Source organism: Hirundo rustica, chromosome 3 (genome assembly GCF_015227805.2).
Source record: "Hirundo rustica isolate bHirRus1 chromosome 3, bHirRus1.pri.v3, whole genome shotgun sequence".
Lineage (NCBI taxonomy): Eukaryota > Metazoa > Chordata > Aves > Passeriformes > Hirundinidae > Hirundo > Hirundo rustica.
In genome coordinates this window covers 31,379,354-31,404,729 of record NC_053452.1, presented here as the reverse complement: position 1 = coordinate 31,404,729, position 25,376 = coordinate 31,379,354, and the positions used below count along the sequence as shown (strand labels likewise).

Genomic DNA, 25,376 nt, shown 5'->3' with positions numbered 1-25,376 from the left:
TTTCATGATGGCACATATTGCCCTGGAGGGTAGCAGATATTTTAGCTAAATAGTTACCTGCAAGTGACCTGAACCCTGTATCAAGACAACAGTTGGATTCATACCAGCCCAATTCTTTTAGTTTTTGTTTACTTGAGGTATCAAAATAGAGTATTAAGTTAGGAGAAAGTTGGAGGAGCTTTCGTTAAGTTGTTCACTCTGGGTTGTTAGGGCACCAGAAACCGATTTCTAGAAAAGTCCTTTTACCAGAGCTTTTCTAGAATGTGTACAAACAAAATTTTAGACTCTGAAATACTTAGGTGACCATGTTGCCATGAAAGCACTGCTTTTAAAATTATTTTTTTAGCACTTTCTTAGTTTTACCATGTGGTTACAAAGTTAAAAAGTGACAATTAAAATTATTTCAGTAACAGATAGAAATGGAATATGGGAGTGTGCCAACTAGGATATAGATTAAAAACACAAATATTATAAAAACATCTTTTAATACTTGTTTATCTATTAGAGATGCTGTTCTATTTGATTCATCATATTAAATACAACTGTATCATTATTCATTTAAGTGAAACAGAAATTCATTTAAAGTGACAAAAAAAGGACTGAGAATGGCATGCCCAGTGCTCAAGAAGTTTCCTGTGCTTTTCTTTTTTTCGTGCTAGTTTCAATTTGTTTTGCTCCTCTAAAAAAAAAGTCCCAAATGCCTAATTTAACACAGACATCTGCTTTAAAACTTTATCAGTGTGCTCCTTGTTCTTTTTCCAGTGATCTGAGAATCTTACAGTAGCTGACTGTCTTGGTTTATCTGCCAGGGAAAGAGTTTCCCTTGGAATGGAGAATGTAAACTCCCTTCCCTCCAAATTATTATAATATTGCAATTAGGGGCTTTTGGGCAAAGATATGGGAATAGGAGTAACAGTTCTTTACTAGGAATATTTAAAAAAAGGAAAATACAAATGTAGTAGGAAAAAAAAAACAACAACCAACCAACCAACCAAAAAACCCCCAACCAACCAACCAAACCGTCCCCCCCAAAAAACCAAACCAAAACAAACAAACCCCACAAACAAAAATCCTGGAAAAAACCCCTGACAGAGTCAGGGATACAACCTGGCACCCTGTTGGTCAGGGTGTTGGAAGCTGTCCAAATAAGGCCTCCTGGAGTAACAGATGTGGTTCTGTGGAGTAGAGATGGTCCTGTAGAAAATCCAGTGGTGGCAAGATGGGTCTGGTCCAGGCATCCAGTGGAAAAACTCAATGCTTTGTGTCCTTCAGTCCCAGTTTTTATCTAGCTGGAAGAATTGGCTCCTCCCCCACTGTGTGGAGCATCTCACAATGGGATGATGGAATGTGTCATGTCATTGGTGAGCCCTAATGGCCCATTATCAGAAGATGTCCCCCTGGAGGATGGAGGGGTGGTGAAAGAGATAAGAAACACTGCCCCACCTGGTTTTAATGGCTGGGCCATTATCAGAAGGCATCAGCCCCCTTCCCCCCTGGAGTCACAAGAGATAAGCTTTCAACAGATAAAATAGAATACACATTTTTTTGTTTACATAATCCAAGACACTGACCCATCTCAGTAACCACATTAAAGGCTCAGTTGCATTTTCACTATGTTCTGTTCATTGGTATTCCTTGTCCTGTTAGGTCAGGGATTCTAAAAGGTGCCTAAAATTGTGATTATATCTGTGGTCAGTTTTATTCTTGCTCAAGCCAAAAGCTTACTAGAATCTCTTACTTTTAATTTGTGATTCATTGTCTGGCTAGACTGTACCGGGATGGATTTTTCTGGTCCTCTTCATATTTTGTGACCAAAAGGGATCATTCAATCAATCAATCAATCAATCACAGTGTGTTCCTCTTGTAGTACAGAATCTTCCTGCTAATTACTGATTTTTTTAAAGTAAATGCATGTGCTTGGCAGGGAAATGCACAGATAACTGACTGGCTTGAGAGCCTGCATCTTAACACTGATTGCAGAAATTGAATTAATGTTATCTGTAATATTTTAGTAGCAATTCACATGGCATATGTCTTAAATGCTATAGGCAATGTTTCTTGCAGTATATCCTAATATAATAATGGTCCCTCATTAAAAGCTACATTGGCAAGAGGATTTTACTGCAACTGAAATATATTTATTTGTGTGTTAATGTAATAAATTTAGATAGCCGAAAGTGACAAGGCATGGAAAAACTGGTTTGATAAAGATGCCCCTGAGGAAGAAATTATGCCTAATGGATACAGTGATTCTCTTGACACCTTTCGCAAGCTTTTACTCATCAGGTGAGCATCATCAGAAATTTTGCAACACATCTCAACCTATCAGTATGCTATCATCACAATAGTGTAATTTTAGTTATCTTTGAGTGACATTAAATTCAATTCACTCACATGAAATATGTTTTTATTTACTTACTTCAGAGCTATCCTCTGCCATCTAAAGGTATTTATAGACAATATTTTTTATACCTTTGCTTTTATGTTAGGAGACATGGAAACAGAGAACCATATTTCGGCCTTCTTTGAGAAGCTCATGAATAAGTAGAATATTCTAGATAGTTTTCAAATTTTTAAAAATTTCTTTTAAAATTAACTATTTTAAATACCTTTAAATAAGTACTAAAAATAACATTAAAAACAAACAAACAAATAAACAAACAAACAACAAAAAAAAGGAGATTGTGAAAATCCAAAATAAGTATTCAAAATCCCATGTGAAAATGTACTATAAATTATATTTTTTGCATCATATAGGACCTCTAAGATCTTGGGATAAAATGGATTTCCCCAAAGAAGCGTTCAGCTGCCTTATGCATGAGATCATATCTTCCTCCATTCGTTGTATACTTTCCAAGTGCTGTAACAAATAAATCAGAGCTACTATGAAATACCCCAACAATATTATTTACTAGACCGTGATTTGTCTTTGGAGCAGATTCAGCCTGTGCAGTAAAAAGGGCTAGAATCTGATGGAAATAACATATGGTTAAATGCTCTACACCCTAACAGGGAAGGGGACTATCTATGTCCTAAGCATTTAAATAATCTTCAAAAACTGAAGATTTTCAAAGTAATATATTTTATCCAAATGTAGTCGTTTGTGTGTTTTTTCCATAGGAAAAACACTCATCACCAACACAAATGCAATCCAGTGCAAAAGAATTGAGTTTGTACCCTGAAAGTCTAACACCAAATTAATCATCTGCAGGGTTTTACTAAAGGGCAAAAACAATCTTAACATTTCCCTCTTTGTGTTTTCAAATACAAAAGTTCTGTTTAAAATTAAGAATGTCCCAACCTAATGAAGGTGCCTAGAACAGAAAATTCCAATGCAAACAGTTAAGGCAAAATTGTAAGCAACTGGAAAGTATCATAAATAGAGGGAAGACCACAAGCTCTGACTATTATTATACCTGTCAAGACAAACCTATAAACATATGTATGAATGTGTGTGTATGTATACATGTATATATATTAGGATTTTTAAAATCTCTCTATAATATTAAAAAAAATAGAATTTTTAATTTGAATCTGATCTTGGAGGAAGAGGCAGTGAATTTATATCTTTGTATGCATTTTAATTTCTAGGTCTTGGTGTCCAGACCGAACACTTTCCCAAGCCAGGAAGTATATTGCAAGTTCCTTGCATGAGAAATATACAGAGCCAGTTATTTTGAATTTAAGAAAAACTTGGGAAGAAAGTGACATGCGAACACCTCTCATCTGTTTCTTGTCTATGGGATCAGACCCAACTGATCAGATTAATTCCTTGTCTAGGAAGCTTAATTTGGGTAAGAAAGTAATTATTCATCGTCATATGTTAAGACACAGAGGGGCAATGTAAGTCATTTCAGAGAGGGATTTTTTTTTCAGAGAAGTATTTCTTAAATTCTCTTGCACTACTGTTTGTTCCTGAAACATCATCTTAGAGATAAAATAATATTTTAAATAGAAGACAGTATGGTAAGAACCCTTCTATGCGAAGTTGGACAGTAATTCAAGCCTTTTTAAAATAAATTGCTGTCATCCTTCCCAGTGATAATAACTTTTTAAATCCCTATCTTGTAAAGCAATTAATTCTTCTTTTAAAATTCTGTTATGGTGACAGTAGTATTTTCTTGTTTTAACTCAGCTGCTGGTAACTTAAAAATCAGTAATCTGCTTAGAAGATTGCTTTGTAACAAAAATAGCTACAAGATCTACATTTGTATATTCTGGACCTTAGTTCCACATTATATGGAAATTTTGAAAAGTGTGAATACAAACTCAGTTGGGAGTAGATCCCATATATTCTTGACGTTAGTTGCATTAGTACGTTCATAAATGCAGTTTTACCTCTTTACATTGTGTTTATGTACACTTTGAGAAAAATCCCTGTTCATATTTCAAATGCTCTGGCATTGTTAACATTTGGCACAAATTCCCATTCACAGTCATAACATTAGCCACAGTTTTTAACTTCTGTAAATATAGTATATGTATATTTCAATGTTACTTTACAAAATGTTAGAATGTTTAGAAAATTTATACATAATAGCATAATATGATGGTGAAGGGACTCTGCTTTCATGATTATGTATTTTTGCATTAAATTAATTTAATTGTGCTGTATTTATATCACTGGTTATTGGAGTGAATTGAAATTTTTACTTTTTCTCAATATTTTGAGTTCATTCATCTTGCATTGTCAAATATGTTATAGAATGTAGGACCATCTCAATGGGCCAAGGACAAGAGGTTCATGCACGCAAACTCATGGAGGTGTCAATGGAACAGGTGGGGAAAAATCATCGAAATATAAGTTGATTGTCTGTTTTGGTGTTCTGTTACACCCCTTTAGCATACAGTCTCTAATATTTTTCATTTTAATCTTAATATCAAGCATATCTCAGAGTGAGCATGTCTTTTTGAATGCCTCAGTTTAAAAACATTTCTCTGTGGCATATATATGTGACAGTGGAGTCCAAGCTGATGCTTCTGTCAGCAGTGCTACTGAGCAGCTTTCCAAAAGCAGCACATTCCTTATCACTATACTATTAACCAGAGGTAAAAGGACATTGGGTCCTGGTCCTGTTCTGCAGATCGCACCTCTTTATAGGAAATTTTTTTCATTTTTTTCCCCTCCCATTTAAGAGATGCTTGGATCTTGCATGGATTCTACTAAATAAAATGGTGAGTGCACACGTAGCTTAAAGTTGTAGATACAGAAGGAAGTTCTTGCTCCTAATACTGTTACATATTTTCCTTACAACTCTGCTAGTGACAGGACCTCTTACTCACCAGCATTTGGTGTCTCTTTGTTTCTTTACCTGTCAATCATTTGGCTTTGCCTCCCAAGCATGTCTAAGAATTTCTAAACAATATATAAGAATTTTTCTTTAAGTGTTTTAGTGTATTTTGTTATGGCAGATTATATTCCCCAATAGTAAAAACATAAAAAACCTAAGAAGCAGCTACAGAGAGATAGTAATTGAAGCCTCAAATACAATATAAAAGTTATAGCACAAAGGTGGTACCCTCTGGTGAGCTGGACACTTCAAGGAGTTGTGGACAGTCTTGAAAATGAAGACATACAGTCATAGCTACCTGCAAACTCAAAATATGGAGAATCAGTCATATACCTGTATTTTGGAGGGCTAGAATATCTCCCCTAATAGAGAGCAGAACATGAGTATTGGCATATAGATGTACATTAATTTGGAAAAAGAGAAAAAAGAAATCTCATTATAGCAAATGACTATTTATATTATATGCAAGTGCACACATACATCTGGTATTTGTTTGTATGTCTAGAATGGCCACTGTCAATTACCAGTTCATTGCTATGGTGAAAACTGGAGCATCCCTTCCTTTCTTTTGCTCTTAATTTGAAGAACAAGGACACTCAAAACAGCAATCCAGTAGAGCTACCAGTAACAATTTCTGAACCACATGCATTAGTGCTGAAGGGAGGAATGTGTGAACATCAGATTTGAAACTACAAAACAGAATTAGTGAATATGAAGACAAATACCTATTTGGTTTTTTTGTACCTCTGGCCAAGAGTATATAATATGATTAAAACCGCTGCGCTGTGTTACATGATAATTTTCAAAAACTGAGTCTGATACATTTGGAAATGTACCAAATTGATTAAAGAACTTCCTCAGAAAAGTTGATCCCCATAAAAGAAGGAAAAAAACCCCCACCACCTTCATTTAATCTTCTTTTTTTAATATCCATCAATTCACCATAAATATTTCAATTATATTTTTTCACCAACAGTTTCTGATGTCTTTTTAAATGAGGTAAAACAAAATTGCTAAAATGAAATTACAAGTGGTAATGAAATCCACTGTCCATCACTGTTTAGAAATTATTAAATAATGTCCCATTTTAATATCAGGCTTCAAATTCATCAGGCTTCTAAAGTGATGCTAAAAAAGCTGATTGAATTTAAATTCATAAGCAGAAATTTAGACACAATAATCCAACTAGAGCTTTCATGCAATTTGAGAGATGAATAAGATCAAAATAAATGGAGGTTAAATTTCATGCAAATGCCTTTATTGCATATAAACTAATTGGAGTTAGAAACTTTTAGAATCTTATTACCACCTCTTTACACCTCCTTTAGATTATGTTTTTAAAAAATCAGTTTAAAAAAAATATGTATTCCATAAATTTCATCTATTACTTTTGCACTCACATTCTTTTGGATCTGAGGGCAGAATTGCTTATCACTGACATTTTGCTGGGAGAGTACAGGAACTTATTTTTGCCACTAGATAGCACTGATACTTCACTTTCAATATTGAGTCTGGTTATGTTATTTTCATTGGGAACAACAGAATGTGTAAATAACTTAATAACTGTACTAACTTATCCCATTTGCTTTATCTGTGCCAGTATCCTATAATGTCAAAAGAGAATATATATTCAGGAACAGAACAAAAGTTTTAAAAAAATTACATGGAAAACCAAATTTGATTCTTACATAGATAGCTGGCTTTAGCAGTATGAATAACTTTTTCTAAATTTTATATGGTAATAGTTGATATCCTTGTTTAGGGAGGCTGGGTGTTACTTCAGAATTGTCACCTTGGACTGGAGTTCATGGATGAATTACTGGAGACACTTCTTACTGCTGAGATCCAGAATGACACATTTAGAGTTTGGATAACTACTGAACAACATCCTAAATTCCCAATTACACTGTTACAGGTTTGTTCAAATATTTAGTTCAGGTACTTCATGAAAATTATTCAAATTAATCACGTAAATGGCAGTGAAAAAAATGGAGGGAAAAGCCCTTAAACTTGAGAAAAAAATGGACTTGTGTTACCATGTAAACATCACTTCAAACAGGACGGTTACTTACCAGAAATTCTTGATGATGCATTATGTACGTGTGAGTCCACACTAATTCTGTACACAGAAGCACATCACTAAAAACTATTTGGCTTTTCTTGTATCCCTTTTTGCCCAACCAGATGCCTTGTGGACAGACTAATGCCCACAAATGTTCTTCCAGAGAAAGATTTCAGATTCCCCCTGTAATAAATAAATAAAGTATAAACAGGACAGGATACACATGGATAGCACATCTCAGAGAACATAATTTACCTGATTTCTTTGGATGAGCTATAAATGGCTGTTCTGTAGATCTCAAGGATACACGTTTTGCCAGGACCAGGAAAAATACATTAACTCTTATAAAGTACGCTTAAGTCACTAATGATGCTTCCCAGCACTCTTACAGTGGGTCATAATGCTACTTAATATCTACTGTAATAGCTGTATTTTGAAGTCTCTATGTTCCCTTTCCTCTAAAAAACAGTGGAAGTTTCCTTAGTGGTTCTGATTCTCTCTGAATAAAAATAGATACCTCACCTGATATCCAGGATGTGAAGGGGGAAGTAGAGACAACCTTCAGTAAGAATTGTCTGTCACCATGGTCTGTGTACGGAAAGCTAGGTGTATGGACTCCTATGTTCTCTCAACAGAAAATGAAATCACCCTGCCTCTCCAAGGGGTTTGTGAATAATGAGATACACAGACACACAGTTTGCTAAAAGTGAGAAAAGAGAACTCAGATGAATCTTCACTGCATTTATTTCAAAATTTTTGCATGTGATTTCCCACTATACCATGTCACGTTACCTGTTAAAATGTTAATGTACTCAGGGATTCCAGAACAAGAATAATTGACAGACCAAAGCCCCTTCTCAGAAGAAAAGAGAATGAATAGCTGCTTTTTTTTTTTTTTTTTTTAATATAGAATTTTCATCAAAAACTGAATAGGATATCCTTGGAAAAGTGGAAACATTGATTTTCAAGTGTTCCAATTCAGTCCAACAGTAACAGGCACACAACACGGTGTGTCCATGGGCTGCCTGGCCTTTACTGTCCGTTCGTATGAGCTACCATGTTACCCAAGTTAGACAGAAAAGTACTCACAGCTGGAGGGAAAAAAAAAAATCCCTTTATTTTTATTTGGGTTCCCCTGGCATTTGTAGTTGTCTCAAGCAACAGAGATTCTGGTAGGGCCAGTCTGTGTGTGAACTAACAAATTGTTCCACGTGCTTTATCCAGCACTGGAATGCAGTAGACCATAGGGGTAAGTAGTTACAACATTCTCTGATGTGAAAACCTGTGCATACTAGTACTTTTCCAAGTAATTTGCAGGTATGGTTTGAAAATTAAAATTACGTAGCTGCTCTTTCCATTAGGCAGTTTGTATGAAACTAAGGAGCTGAATTCTAAGGAGCTGTGGCAATTTGGTACCACAAATATGGATTCAATGCCTGCTGACCACAGTGCTCAGGAATACTCTCTGGTGAATATAATTTGCTGTTGTAGACAGCCACAGAGTCCAGAGCAGCCACCGTGAACACAAAGATCTGATCTGAGGAGAATTGAGATTTCTTTGTATTTACTGTGAAATTCTGGGAACAGAAATACAATGCTGTTCTTGTCATTTATACTGGATGCTTCTCTTCCATCATTCAGTCATTGGATCAGGGTTATAAAGCCTTCTGAAAAGCAGGGCGACTGCTTTAATGTCATTGATGAATTTTTTTTTGTCCATGGCCAAGTGTCAGTGATGGTTTTAACCAACAGAAATTAAAGGTCTGTGTTTAAAATCCTTCATGGCCTAATAATCTAGAATGACTAGAGAAGAGAAGGCTTTGGGAAGATCTTATTGCAGCCTTTGTATTGCAGTACTTGAAGAGGCCCTTAGGAAAGATGATGACAGACGTTTTAGTATGGCCTGTTGCAACAGGGCAAGGGATTCTGCTTTTAAACTGAAGGTTTTATTTAGATTAGCTGTAAGAAATAAGTTTTTTAAAATGAGGGTGATGAGGCACTGGAACAGGTGGCACCCAGAAAGGTGGTGGATACTCCATCCTTAGAAACATTCAAGGTCAAGTTGGACAGGATTCTGAGTAGCCTGATCTATTTGAAGATGTCACTGATCATTGCAGGGGAGTTGGACTGGGTGGCCTTTAAAAGGTCCTTTCTAACTCAAACTATTCTATGATTCTGTGTACTCCTTTTATGCAGTTTAAGTACATATCAACTTTGTTTCTACAAGGCTTCAGTAATTTACATTTTATTTATAATCAGTAGTTGTGACATTTTCATATGTTGCTATTTTTGTTTCAGTAAACAAGTCCAACGCCTTTATATTTTTCTTGTGACAGATTTCTATAAAGTTCACAAATGAACCTCCACAAGGGGTACGTGCCGGACTGAAAAGAACATTTTCTGGAATCAGTCAGGATCTGTTAAATGTTAGCAACCTGCCTATGTGGAAACCTTTGCTTTACACTGTAGCTTTCCTGCATTCTACTGTTCAGGTATTTCTTAAAAGGTTTGCAAATAGTGGTATACTCTATGAGTCAGTCTAATAGAGGTTCCTGAAAAAACTCATTCTGTGATATTTGTTGTAGCATCATGCTGCGGGACTAAAGCTTTAATTTCTGTAATCTGTATTTCAAGGTTCATTATTATCTCTTTTTTTTATATAGCTTTTAAACAATTGTCATATGATGGACATTTAGAATTTGTTTTTTCTCATCTAACTTCAGCTGATTGAAAGTTAGTCATTGGATATAAGGGAAAAATTTCTCTCTGTAGTCAATAGAAATAGATAAACCTGCTGAAACAGAAAACCAGCTTAGCTGTCACAGCTGTCTTTCTCTAAGAGTGAATATTTTTCTATAGATCTCTCTTTCTCTCCATTGATTTTAAAGGCAATCCAGATGCCCAGCTTAGAATAGCTCTTTTCTAGATGGCTAAAATTAAATAAAATTCTTGTCATATCTGTGTTAATGTGTTTTCTATATTAGTTCCAGTGTGAGAACAATGATATCTATACATTGTACTTTGGAAAAAAAAAAAAAAAAGTTTTGAGATAACAATAAATACTAATAATTTGAGCTCTCTGAATGTATCTCCTTTTCACCAAGGATCTCAAAATAGTTACAAAACACTGTTTAAGCCTTACATTCTACTGAGCAGCTAGTATTTTTGGCGTAGGCTGCTGGTGAGAGAAGGACAATTTGTTGATGTTCACTGTTAAGATACAACATTCTGCATTATTTTCCTTCTCCTACCTTTTTAAATGGTGAAAAAGTTGTTCTGTGTACTGCCTCAGGATTATACTGTTCTTGTGGAACTAGAAGACCTATGCTTATTCAACCCATCAGTATTTTTAGAAGTTATTACAGCTATTCATTTATTAAGAAATTTTATTTATGAATTGCCAACCAACAAGCAATATATACATTGTCCTGCCTTTAAACTGACAAATTCTTAATATACTTTGGTGACAAGATCATTATGATAAGTATAGCTTAAGAAGTAATTCAAAAAACTTGGCAGGAAATCATTACAACTTTTTGCAGGGTATTATTGGTTAATGCTGTCTCATCTGCTTATAAACAATATTTGATTTTGAAAAATAAAAGGTGGGGGCATTTTTTTTCTAGTTCTTTTTAAATATTGTAGCTAGGTGCCTAAATGTTACATCAGGTGTCAAAGACTGTCAGTGATTGCTGGTAATATAAAATCCAATAAATATGTTATCACTTAGTTAATTTAAAAATGTAATTTATTCATTTGATAGATGTCAGCACTATTCAGAAACTTAGTTCTTAACTTCTTGAATTAATTTGTTCTACACTGTAAAAAAAAAAAAAATCATTGAGCAATTTAACTGAGGTTGCTTTAACAAATATTCTGAGAAATCTAATAGTGCTGGATGTTTGAAGTGTTTGGGCTACAGAATATTTATTCTTTTACTTTAAAAGTTAAACAGTTAAATAGCTAACTATTTTTCTGTTATGACAACTATTATCACTTTATTCCAAACAGGTATGCAATAATAAATTTGAACAGTGTAATGGTAGCAACTTTAAAATAAAGTTGTGAGTTTTGGAAAATGTATGTTATAAAACCATCTTGAAACAATGAGACAAAAGTGGCAAAAAAGAACTCTTTGGAAAACTGAGCATAAATATAGGAGCTTTAAAATTTGAAACTGTCATTAGTCGATAGTATATGTCAAAAGAAATTAAAAACTGTACAATGTTAAATTAATTAATTAGTTAATATAAAAATCTCATTATCCACACAGAAGTGAGGCATTGCAAACCCGTGACTTATAAATGGATTAGTAAAGTTATTAATAAATTATTTTGTTGCTTTTTATACAAATATTTATCCCTCATGGTATAACTTAGCTGTATTATTGATGTGTATGAGGCATACAGCCATTTCTTTGGCTACCTTTCTTCTCCAGTTCAATTCTCTACTCCACTGGTATTGTTATTATTGAAGTTTATTAAGGAAAGAAAATTATAAGTTGTTTCATAAATATATTTGGTTTTGATTTTATTCCTAAGGAGCGACGCAAGTTTGGACCTTTGGGTTGGAATATTCCCTATGAATTTAACTCAGCAGACTTTACAGCCAGTGTTCAGTTTATACAAAATCACCTAAAAAAAATTGACATCAAGAAGGTGAATACAAAAGTCTGTATATAGTACACTTTAATGCTTTGTATTACACCAGCAATTGTTTTTTGCCTCATGTTTATCATAATTTACTCATTGCTATTCATTTAGTGCCACGTCTAATGATCAAAGGCTGAGGTTCTCTGCAAGAAAATCAAGCTGAAATACTTAATGTGCTGTCATGCATGTAAAAATACATATTTGTTAAGAACCATAAAATTTGTTTTTCTTTTTCACTACTCTATCCAAAACTAACAAGTCTGTATGTTATCTGTTTTGGAAAGGGAGCTAAAATATTTACTGAGTTTGACAGAGCCAATCAAACTTCTCTACAGCTACTATTTGAACTTCTGCTACAGAGCAGGGAATTGCCATTCCTTATAAAGCAGCACTCAGCCAAGAAAGAAAGATGAGAAATAGGGAGAAGGGATGGGGAGGGTGGAATGGGGGGTAAGAAGAGAGGCAATATCAGCTGTGAATGATTTCAGGTCATACAAGTAATAATGAAATATATTATATATATATATTATATATATTTTTATACATTATGAGATTTTACTTCTAGACATCAAGGCATATGAAGAGTGGCTGAGGGAGCTGAGGGTGTTTAGCCTGGAGAAAATAATCCTGTGATTCTATATTTATAATAGCAGGATCAAGCCCAACTCTTCTACAAAATTACAAAATTGAGCTCAGTAAATATATTAGAAATAAAGTATTATTTCTATATTATTTTTTCAGTTTACATTTCAGAACATTATGAGCTTCAGATTATATTTAAATTGCAATCTTCTTCTTACATACAATAACCATAGTCTTTCATGTATTTTACTTGCATCCAGGGGATATCATGGAACACAGTTCGCTACATGATTGGAGAAGTACAGTACGGAGGCCGAGTCACAGATGACTATGATAAGCGTCTTCTTAATTGCTTTGCAAGGGTAGGAGACCTTGGAAACACAGTTATTTTGCATTTTTATTGGCAGCTGCAATACAGAAATATTTCTGCTGAATATACACTTCACCAGTTTATAAGACTTTTCAAAGTAAAACTAATGTTTCGAAACATCATTCTTTGGCAGTGAGGGTCTTCCCCTTGGTTCCTCTTTGGTGAGGAGCAGAAGCTTAAAAAACTTAGCTGGAAGTCAAACTTAGTAGATATAATTCTTTATGATTTACAGTTCTATTAAAGTAAAATAAGATGCAGTAACTGAAACAAGAACCCTAACCCCCCAAGAGTAAAATTGAGATAAAAAATCCCTCTAAGTAGCAAAATAATGGTTGTCTTTCTTTTTTCCTCATGGATCTTTCACAGGTATGGTTTAATGAAAGTATGTTTGACAGTGCTTTCTGCTTTTATACTGGGTATAAAATTCCAGTATGCAAAACCCTGGAACAGTACTTTGATTACATCCAGTTACTCCCTGCCATGGACACCCCAGAGGTGTTTGGTCTCCATCCCAATGCTGATATTACGTAAGTAGGTCTCAACATACTGAAAATGGAGAATATTTCTTTTAGTATTTGGGAACAAATCCCTACCAAATATTTAAGTAAAGTATATTTTTCAGAGGTAACCCAGGATTCATGTGAATTTCTCTGTTGACTGTTAACACTTTCTGTGTATGTACATTGTTATAAATGCAGTAGCTTCAGCTGCATTTTACATGTCCCTTTAAAGCAGTTGGAACTCTCATTACTTACTCCTCATGATGTTGCTTTTTTAAATGGAAAGCATTATGAAACTTTTATATGAACCTGTGATAGGTGGTTCTTTACAGTTCAGCTAGAGAACGTTTCTAGTATTTTTTCCTTCTGTTTCAAGCACTTTTTTTTTCTGTGTACACTTGTTAAATTATTCTCTGGATGTCATTTGGTTTACAAGCATGACTTTGTATGCAACTACAAACTTAGGTTGCAATTGGTTCTGCCATTTCCATTATTTAAAAGAGGATTTTCAACTGCACCAAGTACTAGCTCCATTTAAATTTTTATCTTTGAATGAATTCACTCTTTCATTCCAAATAATCTCTGTAACAGCTTGCCCTTTATTTCTTTCTAATATTATATGTCCCATGAAAGGATACGAACATCATATTTTCTTCACTGAACTTCTTAATAATTATTCCATGAAATACTGCATCTTCATAGGCAGTATGTCCACATTCCACATTCATTGTTTTTTCACATAGCTATTTTTCTACTTTTAAATAAAACAAATGTTATTCAAGTGCAGAGCTGCTGTGAAAACCTAACATCATCTAATATTTTTGGATGAAACAATAATTTCCCACAATTTTTCAATCTCAAAGTCGAGAGGCTGATGCCATGTCAAGAGGCCTGTATTCTAAGTATGCTGTGAGAAGAGTACAGTTTTATTGTCAACCCTGCCTAGCACATACCACTGTTAATATATGCTTGTGAAGAAAAGAATCTAAGAGTAGATTCTGTTTCAAATCATTCTCTTGTACTTGCAAGACCTCCCTCCCAGAAATGATTAAAGAAGAAAGAAGAGCCAAGATTTAACAGAGAACTAAACAAAGTCTTGAAGAGAGACATGCTTTAGATCCAAAATTAGGCTTGTAGGAGAATTAATTTATAGGAGGAAACTTGAGACTAACACTGTTGGGGGAGCTTCAGTGAGGAGGAACAGCTCTCTGGTTTCTCTTTAGTGCTGTTTTTCTTCTACTTGGTACCTTGCATATTCCTGTTAGTTTAGCCCTTTTTTCTTTTTCCTGTAGATTTTGCCTTGTAGCTATTTCTTTAGAGTTTGAGCAAAATGTTCAACAACTTCATGCTTTTTTCCATGTCTTATCGTGGTCTGTTATAAGCAACTATGCACAGCTACCGTGTCTGAATTTCATCTTTGATGCACAGACCAAATGGATTAACATTCCATACAATATAGAAAGTTATGTTCAAGTTTTCTTATGATATCTTGTCAACTCGTCTCAGAGTATGCAGAAGGCTGACTGCTAGAATTGAAACCCTGAGACAGCCAAGACCTCTCCATGTTACTATTACTGAGGACAAGAAAAATCTTCTCTCTCACTAATTTTCTGTGGCAGTTTTACAGTTCAGCCAAAAGCTCAATCTATTGGTTCCAATTGTAATGCTTCAATGAATTTCAATGCTTTCATTTAGGATTAACACCTGAAGTCATTGAGAATGATTTTAACTTGCTGTATGAATCATAGGCTTTGCAAAGGACACATACTTAACAGGTATCTGAGCAGGAAAGGAATATTCTGACAATCTTCTGCCAAAACCCCTTCCCAACTGTTTCTCTACTGAAGCCTTAGATGTAGCTGAATTTTTGTTAAGCTATGGCAAGCTGTTGAATGTAAGGGTTTGAACACCGTGCTGCAACAGATATTGCTCTTTTCTACACAAAGCTGAGACAATGTTTCTGTCACATGCATTTTTTCTTTGTTTTCACTTCCAGTACAGAAAATCCCTGTTGGCACAGATTCCAGCTATCAAATAATGATAGTATGTTGCATCTAAACTCTTGAGAAAATGCTCTTAATAATGCTTTTTGGAGTAAATCAAAATCCATAGAAAATTAATTTTCTTTTTTCTTCTTATGACACAATTCACTTTATAATACTGCTTTGGGGAAAAAACAATATATAAGTAAGTATTGAGTGCTTTATCTTACATACTTTTAGGCAACACTGACACTGTAAATGAGATTCATTTAATGTTGCCATAGCTTCCTTTATGGTTACTCTTGACTTCCTTAAGAGTGATAGAGAAAAATAGATCTTTGTAAAGTGCAATTTCTCTCATCACAAAGAAGACATCTAAAATACATGAGCTGAATTGGGCAATCTAGACAAGAAGCTGTTAGGAATACATCTACACATAAATATCTACATTTGATGAGGGTCAACCCATCACATGCCACTGATTCTCTTCTCAGGAATATGGTACTTCCTCTACAGACTTCTGCCATCTTTTTAACTTTATTGTTTGCATCTATACTGCATTTTATTTGTAATCTAAAGGAAAACGAGTTTTTCCAAAGCCCAGAAAAAAATTTTTGCACAGTGGTTTTTATGTTGGATATGTCCCAGTGGTATGTAGATGAAATTTCTTACTGGTATTTTAACCTTACTCCCACACTAGAAAATTATTTTTAATTATGTGAAGATCGAGATACATCTTTTTGCCTTTTTTATTTTTATTTATAAAAAAGTATTGTTCAAACAGTAATTGTTATTTATATAGGATTCACCTAATTTCTCCTCTTTAGAAGGTTCCTAACTTGTGTCATTGAAGAAAGGATTATCACTAATCTTTGATTCTGTTCCTTTGATGCTATTTTTCAAAAGCTGTTCTCTCCTTTTCCCCTAAGTTTGCATACTGCCTTCTTTTTTAAATTGTTTCTATTTATTTATAGATTTAGAGAGACCACTTTTTAAATTCTGTGATTTATTATAATTTAATTGATGTAATAATCAGGGAACTTACACCTTCTACATAAAATAGTCTGACAGCAGAATTGGAAGAATGGTGCTTGCAGTTTGAAGAGGAAGGTTCACACCTCTCTAATCATTACTTGTTAAATCAGCAAGAGAGAAAGTAAAGGTTACAACCACCAGTATGTCATCCAAATTACCAGTGAAGCTATGAGTCTAAGAGAAGTTTTATCTTTTGGTCTTGAATAAATGGTCTTGAATAAATCTTTCATTATTTTAATTGGGCCATAAATTGAAAAAAAGCTTGAGACTTTTGAGTCTAAAGTCAAGGGTTATGAAAATTTTTGAAAACCCCCACCATTCCCACTTTTAGAAGCAGAAAGTATATCCTCTGAGAAGCAAACTCCCAGTCGTATTTCTTCTATTTTTCTGATTTATAGTCTTTATAATTGCATTCACTTTTTTTTTTTTTTTTTTTTTTTTCCCCTGAAATACTGTCGTATCTAGCTTCTCGAGTATTGTGATTCTGTATCCAAAGCAACTTTAGGGCTTTAGGAGTTCACACGTTCTATCCTTGGTTTCATGTGTTTTATAATTATGTATGACAAAGTTATAGAAGGAGATGGGTGTCATAGGGAAGTTGAAAAGTAAAGCTGACATGCAAATCTATGCTTTGAATCAGTATGAATTTATGCTCTACATCACTCATCGATGTATATTCCTTGTGTAGCTGATTCCAGAAGGTAAAAGTAGGCATTGTCAACACTTCATTACTTCAGGGTTTCTTTCTTATTTCCTCTCATAGCCCTATGCCACTGGATAGCACTGTAACAAAAGTTCTCCTATAATTCTTCCGTTGAAGGACTGGTGTGGTCTGCTATCTTTCATTATCCAATGCCACACAGATTTAATTGACATTATTGTATTGACTCAGAATATTAATTTACATTAGCCCTGCCCATGCTTCACTATGGAATAGAAGCTTTTTACCTGCAGTGCTGTAAATCTAGCAGCCCTTGCCATTAATCCTGAAACATCTCAAAGTTGAATGAATTTACTAATTATTAAATGGGCAGCTTGAAGAGTTGTACCTCCACCCTTTCCTGCTTCTGCATTACACTTTTAAGAAGTAATTAAATGAGGCAAATATTCTTCCTTGCCACAAAACTTCTGTTGCTTCTTCTCAACAAATACCTCTTTAAATCTTAATCAGGAATATGCCATTTCCTTCCCTTTCCTCACAACCTCTAGTATGATAGGTTTTCCTGCCACCTCACAATCTCAGCCTGAAGACCTCCTTCTTATCCCTGGATTAGACATACAGCAAGTGTATAACAGGAAAGAGAGGCGTTCATATTCTTTAAAACTGTGATAAACCAAACTTTCATGATCAGTGTATTGTGGTTGGTGCAGGATGCAAAGGAAAATGTTTTGTGCAAGTTTTGATTTGACTTGATGGCACACTGTTTTTCGTGTGTTCTACAAAGTTATCATTAACTATTGAAAAGTTCTATATAACTTATATTTCTCATCCTCTCAGATACCAGAAAAACACATCAGCTGATGTTCTAGATACCATTACCAACATTCAGCCTAAAGAGAGTGGAGGAGGATCTGGAGAAACTCGAGAATCAGTTGTTTATCGTTCAGCCGAAGACATGCTAGAGAAACTTCCTCCAGATTATGTACCTCATGAGGCAAGCTAATCTTAGTCTTGTTTTACTGTTCTCTCTGTTGGGTTTTCACACTACACATTCCAAAAAAGAAACACTGAATTGTATAAAAGATCATATAAGTAGTAGCAGATTGAAGTAAGGAACCAACATCCTAATTGCTACCAGCATGAATTGATGTGAAGATTTTTTTAATCTAAATTAAGACCTCTAACAATTGGCCATGGAGATATGCTAGGGAGACTACGCTTGGACTTCCAAAGCTACTTGTGAAAACGGAAAAAAAATCAGTCTCGACGTTTTGTGATAGTAGTCTCCTGGGCCTTCTAGGTGAAGTACTGTTCTAGAAAAATCAAGAGTAATTGGCTAGTATCAGACAAAAAGTAAAAACTGTAGCAGTTTTAAGGGGATTAATGTTAACTGAATAATATACAAATCTAATCTTTACTTTTATGAACACACAGAAAGTTAAGATGTTGCATACTACAAAGGAATTTCAACAATTTAAACTTAACTAAATTTCTTCTGTGCTTTTATAATTTAGGTAAAGGCCAGGTTAGTTAAAATGGGAGCACTTAACTCTATGAATATTTTTCTTCGTCAAGAAATTGACCGCATGCAGAAGGTGATCACAGTTGTCCGCACCAGTCTGAATGATCTGAAACTAGCCATAGAAGGAACTATTGTTATGAGTGAGGCAAGTAAAGTGCTTTTACTACATATGGAGGACTGTGCTTTAAACTATTAAAATGATTTGTTTACTTTGAATGCTATTTAATTCTTTCAGAATTTAAGAGATGCACTTGATAACATGTATGATGCTCGAATCCCTCAAGTATGGAGAAGAGTATCTTGGGAGTCTTCCACGCTTGGCTTCTGGTTTACTGAACTTTTGGAGAGAAATGCTCAATTATCTGCTTGGATATTTCAGGGAAGACCAAAAGTGTTTTGGATAACTGGATTCTTTAATCCACAAGGTAAGGTTACTGAAAAGACTTGAGTAGTAATGTATTGAATAGTCATTTAATGGTTATACTGCCGGAGTGTGTCACAGAAGCCAAGATGAAAAATGGGTTCAGTGTGCACTCACAGCCCAGAGAGCCAGCCTCAGCCTGGGCTGCATCAAATGGAGCGTGGCCAGCTTGGCAAGGGAGGTGGCTCTGCCCCTCTGCTCTGCTCAGCTCTGGTGAGAGCCCACCTGGAGTGCTGCATCCAGCTCTGGGGCCCTCGTAGAAAGGATGAGAACCTGCTGTAGCAAGTGATCAGAGGGCTGGAGCACCTCTTTTATGATGGCAGAAAGAGGGAGTTGGGACCATTCAGCCTGGGGGAAAGGACTCTGGGGGTGACCTTTATAGCATCTTCCAGTACCTGGAGGGGTCTAGAAGAGAGCTGGAAAGGGACTTTTCACAGCTGCATTTAGTGATAGGACAAGGGAGGGCAGATTTAAACTGAAAACAGGTATGTTTAGAACTGACATTATGATATGAAGAATTCTTTACTGTAAGGGGTTAAGGCATTGGAACAGATTGCCGAAAGAAGTGTGGGTGCCCCATTCCTAGCAGTGTCTAAGGCCAGATTGGATTGGACTTGGTCTAGTGGAATTCTATATTCTACATTTTTTTTTTCTTTTTCTTTTTTTTTTTTTCTTTTCTTTTCTTTTTTTCTGGTGTGTGACCCTGCCCTTAGCAGAGAAGTTGGAACTTGCTGACTTTTAAGGCCCCTTTCATAGAAACCATTCTATGCGATTCTGTGGTTCTCTGATCCTTTAGTCTGACCCCAAAACCCCAGTTTTTATATTACAAGAAGGAAAATATATGGTTAATAAAAAAAATAATTTATCTCACTGACATATTTTAGCATGATATTATACCACTTCTAAAGAAAGTATACTTAATGATAATGATAGAGCTTTAAAAGAAAATACTATTTTTCTCTGGTTTGAAACTGTTTAACTAATTCCCAGCTGTAAGCTTTAATCTAGAGCAAGATGTTACAGTAGCAAGAAAATTACTTTTTACAGTGCATCAAGAGCAATCACTCACTGGAACAACCTCATCAGAGACGTGGTAGAGCCCCCATTTCTGGAGGTTTCCAAGATGTAATTGGACAGTGCTAGATAATCTCACCTAGTATTCCCTTTCCCATGAAAGGTTGGACCAGGTGAACTGCCCATGTCTCTTCCAACGTGGGCTGTTCTGTGATCCTATGAATGTGCAATTATACCAGAATTTATAGCATTTCTTTGTCTTTCACAGAGAATCATCAAAATGTAGTTTTATGATGTATCCATTTCACAGGTTATTTAATGAACAGTTTCTTCAAATTCATCAGATACGCTGTGAAGTACAATTAGACATTATCTATCATTATCTGTTGTAGCTTGATATTTTTACCACTTAGAGGAAAGAGGAGGAAAAACAAATTTGAACCACCTCCATGACTAAAAAACCCCACTACCTTATGAGGTGTGTGTTCCTAGGAGAATGTCTTTCAGCCTACACAACTAACAACCCACACAAAATTCTTATAAGAAACTTTTGTGTGACAGCTATGAGGAGAATTTTTTTGGTTGTTTTTGTTTTAATTAGAATTAACCTCTGAAATTTTTGAATGTTATATGAGTTACCTTTGCTTTGTGATCCTTCTGCTCTTACTGGCCTTCCTATTGCCAAAACTGTAAGAAGTATTAGTACCACAGTCTATTTTAGAGTCACTTTCAGAAACAGCTGAGGCACCTGGGGTACATCTAATTTAGTATTAAAAGATGGTACTAGGATGCCAGTCAAAACATCACTCCATTTGTATCCTAAGTGGCACAGCTGATAAGCACACTGATCTCTGGTGATTCAAAAGTAGCACTCACAGTGGTGTAAAAAATAATGGACCATGTTCTTATGACAAATGAAAACATCTGGCCTAACAGGCAGCAAACCTGAGATACAGATCGCCTTAAACTTTATTATTGTTTCAACATCTGTGTTAAAAAAAAAAAAAAAAAAAAAAAAAATCAACCCAAAGTAGTTCTGCAGCTAGAGAGAGGTTTACTAAGTGCAAAATGTGTGCTGTGGGTAGGGGTGAGGTGAGTATATTTGTAACATCACACTGTATTTGTAATAATGCTCACCAGGAAATTAACTATTAAGTATGCAGTTCTCTGTGTAAACGTCTCTTTCTTCATCTCGATCTCTATGACTCTCAACTCCAAACAGTTCTTCATCTCATAGCTTAAAACAGCAGACACTGAGTTTATGATGACTTCATTGTTATCTACTGGCACACACAGAAACAACCAGGTGTTTGGTACTAGTGTTTCTGGTTTTGTAGCTTTTTCCTTTATAACACATTCAAACATCTTTGCTGCTCAGTCGTCTGTGCTTTAACTATTCAGCCCTTTGCATCTCAAACCTTTCTTATTTCAAACTTCTGTAAAGACTGTTCAAAACAATACCCCAAAATCACCCAACTTGCTGCTCAGTTATGTCATCCTCTCCATTTCTGTCTGACACCCTTTTTTCCCCTAACAAAACATGTATTTTTCATTCTTCATAGGCACTGCATTGACTAGATACCCCACACTCACGTAGTTCTTTTATTACCGTATTCAGACACATATTTTCTGTTTTCCATCAATTGAATCCATTCTACTTCTTTCATTTAAAACACTCCCAGCTTTTAGCTAAGTTGCCTTTACAGAAACATCAGCTCACACAAGGGATAACTTGTTTGCCTTGAAATTCTTTCTCGAAAGACACCTTTATCATGGATCCTGTAGTTGATTGCCTTATGACAATTTGTAAGTCAGAGTCCTGACCAAATATTTCTTAAAAGAATAATGTAATAGAAGAAAAGAAGTACATGCCATTTAAAAATACTTTTCTCAGTGTAATGCACACTATACCACTTTTGTTGCTTGTTCCTATTTTGGTCCAAAGCAAAGTTTGCTATCATTAGTCAGGATGCTAATTTTCAATACAACTCTGATTATCTGTCTACAAGTTCAATGCAGAACCATGCTAATGTAACTGAGTAAGATTTTATCATGTGAGATAAATACTGAATTTCTGGCTTAATTTCTCAAGGATTCCTGACAGCAATGAAACAAGAAGCAACTCGAGCACATAAAGACTGGGCTTTAGATAAAGTTACAATACATAATGACGTGCTAAAGCAAACCAGAGAAGAAATCACATCACCCCCTTCTGTATGTATGACATGCAACGATGTTTCAGCATTTATTTTGGTATTTAATTTATATTATGCATCACCAAGTTATTTTGGATTGATAGAGGAAAAAATTACTTCTGTCTTCACCTTAATGTTTTTGCTTAGCATTCAAGCCAAATACTAGGTATGAAGATTTTAATTAATTTAGAAAAACATTTAATTAAAATAACTGTTTCATTGTAACCCCTGCTGATTCTTGGGACTTATAGTAAAGTTTGCATGAAACTTTGTAGTATATAAACTTTATTAAACAACTTTTGTTGCCCTCCATTTCAGTAGCATTATCTTCTGAAAAATTATTATATTACGGTTTAAAATAAAATAGTTGGAAGAGATTCAAGGTCAGATATTTTTTGCTATAAAACATATATTTATTTTAATGGTTTTAGACAATTATCATGCTTTATATGTTATGATGTATCTGCTTACTCCTCATACAGGAAGGAGTATATATCTATGGGCTCTACTTGGAAGGTGCAGGCTGGGACAAACGAAGGAGCATACTTGTTGAGTCTACACCAAAGATTCTCTTTGTCCAGCTGCCTGTGCTCCATATGTTTGCTACTGATTCAACCAGACCTAGAGATTCCAAGCTCTATGTTTGTCCTCTTTACAAGAAGCCCAAGAGGACAGATTTGAACTTTATTACGGAGGTATTTTTAAAAACAGCAAAGTCTCCAGACCACTGGATTCTGAGAGGAGTGGCTCTTCTCTGTGACATCAAGTAAGCTGTTTTTCCTATTATGGTAGAAGAGAAATATGTGGCACATATAACAGATTAAATGTGTAATTCTTCTACTGCTCTCTATTTGGTGGCTAATTGTCATTATACTAGAAATTGCATGTCAGTCTTGGCTTACTGATTTTTTTTTTTCTCAGTAAATTTCAGTAAATTCAGTTTGCCTTGACTGTTGACAGTTTTAAAGTAAATCTTTCCAAAAATGTTCATTGTATGTAGTCTTTGAAGTATGCATTATATTACTTTAAATGTAGATTTGCTTTAATAATATCAAATAAAAAGTTATTAAACCTTAAAAAAACCCACACCTTTGCTTTTTTACGTTCTTTCACATGTACAACTTTTAGCTTGTGTGTCAGGGACGAATGATGACAACAAAATTTAAAACCCCCAGATACAAATTTAAATTCCTTGATTCTGCATGATGCACACCTTATTTCCTGTGAGTCTGCAGGAAACTATATGATAGAAAAATATATTTGATCCATATTTTTTGCTTGGGCTTCCTCAGAACTCACTTGTTCTTGTTAAACTATCTAGATTAAGCAGAACTACACCAGGAATGTTTGTGTCTGGAATATCTGACAGAGACCAGTATGTTCTCTGTCCAGTTTAGCTGTGTGGGAACAGAAGTAGAATGCTTCCAACTACTAAATATGATTTTTTTTTTTTTTTAATTAAAGAACCAGATTATTTACAAGTATAGTTGTTTTTTCTGCATTTCCTTTTAGGTCTAAAATGTAGGTTGCAATCCTTGAAATTACTCTCACAACATTATTCTGTGATGATACCCAGGAATATCCAAACCATGAGTTTTCCAGACATAATTAGTATAAAAGAAATTCTATCCATGTAATACTAAACAAGATGTTCAGTGTACACTACCTTTTCAATAGTCTCCAAAAAGTTTATTCCTTCAGATACTTTTATTTGGCAGCAGAGTTTTTCACTCTTTCACTCACTTTTTTTGATACCCCATGACTGGATGATGTTTTTCCTCTTGCCATTCAAGGGTGTTCAATTGCATCTGCTGTGGCAAAGTGCAGCTACTACTTGACAAAGTCCTGGGCATCTGTTGGGATGATAAAAGAGACCTTTCTGTGAGTTAGAGTCCTATGGCTTTCTGTTGGAGGTCACCCTCCCGAAATAATCTCTTGCAGAAAGTCTGTGGCGTACAGGAAGTAACATCACACAAACCCAATAATATGAGCTGAGTAACAAAAAGTGAGATCTCCAAATGCAATTAAGCAAAACATTTCTTCTCTCTCCTCTATAGAATTACTTAGATTCAAATACAAGAAACCCACTGGTGTTGGATAACTTTAACAGTTTTAATGTATTTTTAGAAGTTTTTATGCATTTTAGAATAATCTGTGGTATTTCGTACCAGAGAACGACATCTGCAAAAAGGAAAAAAAAAAAAAAAAAATCTGAATTTGCAATTGCAGAAGATTTGTCTCCAAGTAATCACAATATTGATGACAGAACATGTGGTAGGTTGATGAGAAGATAAGTACCCACCCTGCTGGCCTCACCATGCCCTGCCCAAGCAGAATGGGGCAAAGAATTGCAAGATCAGAAACTGAAAATGAGGAGTCCAAGATTAAGACAGTTTAATAAATGAAGCAAAGCTTCATGTACGAGAGAATAGAATTAAGGAATTTATTTACTGCTTCCCACTGGCAGGCAGATGTTTAACTGCTTTCTGGGGAGAGCCTTAGCACACATAACGGTTACTTGGTAAGACAGATTCAATGAGAACAAATGTCCCCTATCCGACTCCTTTCCTGAAGTCTTTGGTGCTGAACAAGACATCATGTTTATGGAATATCCCTTTGGACAGTTTGGGTCAGTTGCTCTGGCTTTTTCCCCTCCCATATTCTTGCATACATCCAATATACTGGGGAAAACAGTTCATATCCAAAAACCAGAACAAGAACTGTATGTATTCATTCCTAGAAGTCTTTTTTCTGGTCTAGTCTTTCAGCCTAATTAAAATGGAGAAAAAGTGTGTAGCCTTGAATGCTTCCACAGGTGGAAGATGTGCACTGACACATTTACAAGTGAAAGCCTGTATGGCAAAATAGCAGGAAATGCACAAATTAATGTGCTGAGTAACACAATTTATTCTGAAGATGATTTTATTCTCTGTCCAGTATAATACCAAGAACAGAGATGAATAGTATATTGTTATCTCATCTATATCATATAGTGCATCACGTTCTTGAGAGCATCTTTCTTGTTTGTGAGAGTCCAGTCCCCATTTCCCATCTTCTCTGAGCCTGTCTAGGGGTTTGTTCCATTCTCT

The 25,376-nt window shown here is 35.0% G+C and overlaps 1 protein-coding gene across 1 annotated transcript in view; it reads left to right on the top strand.

Annotated features, from left to right (window-relative positions):
* DNAH8 (dynein axonemal heavy chain 8) overlaps window positions 1-23,057 on the top strand; it is a 129,423-nt gene extending 106,366 nt beyond the window's left edge. Inside the window, 13 exon segments of the mRNA XM_040059978.1 lie at window positions 2,168-2,286; window positions 3,592-3,794; window positions 4,706-4,779; window positions 7,054-7,206; window positions 9,690-9,845; window positions 11,895-12,011; window positions 12,848-12,949; window positions 13,324-13,484; window positions 17,973-18,129; window positions 18,650-18,802; window positions 18,893-19,082; window positions 22,185-22,306; window positions 22,770-23,057. Of these exon segments, the coding sequence (XP_039915912.1) occupies window positions 2,168-2,286; window positions 3,592-3,794; window positions 4,706-4,779; window positions 7,054-7,206; window positions 9,690-9,845; window positions 11,895-12,011; window positions 12,848-12,949; window positions 13,324-13,484; window positions 17,973-18,129; window positions 18,650-18,802; window positions 18,893-19,082; window positions 22,185-22,306; window positions 22,770-23,057 (1,995 nt within the window).
* Window positions 23,058-25,376: the final 2,319 nt, after the last annotated feature.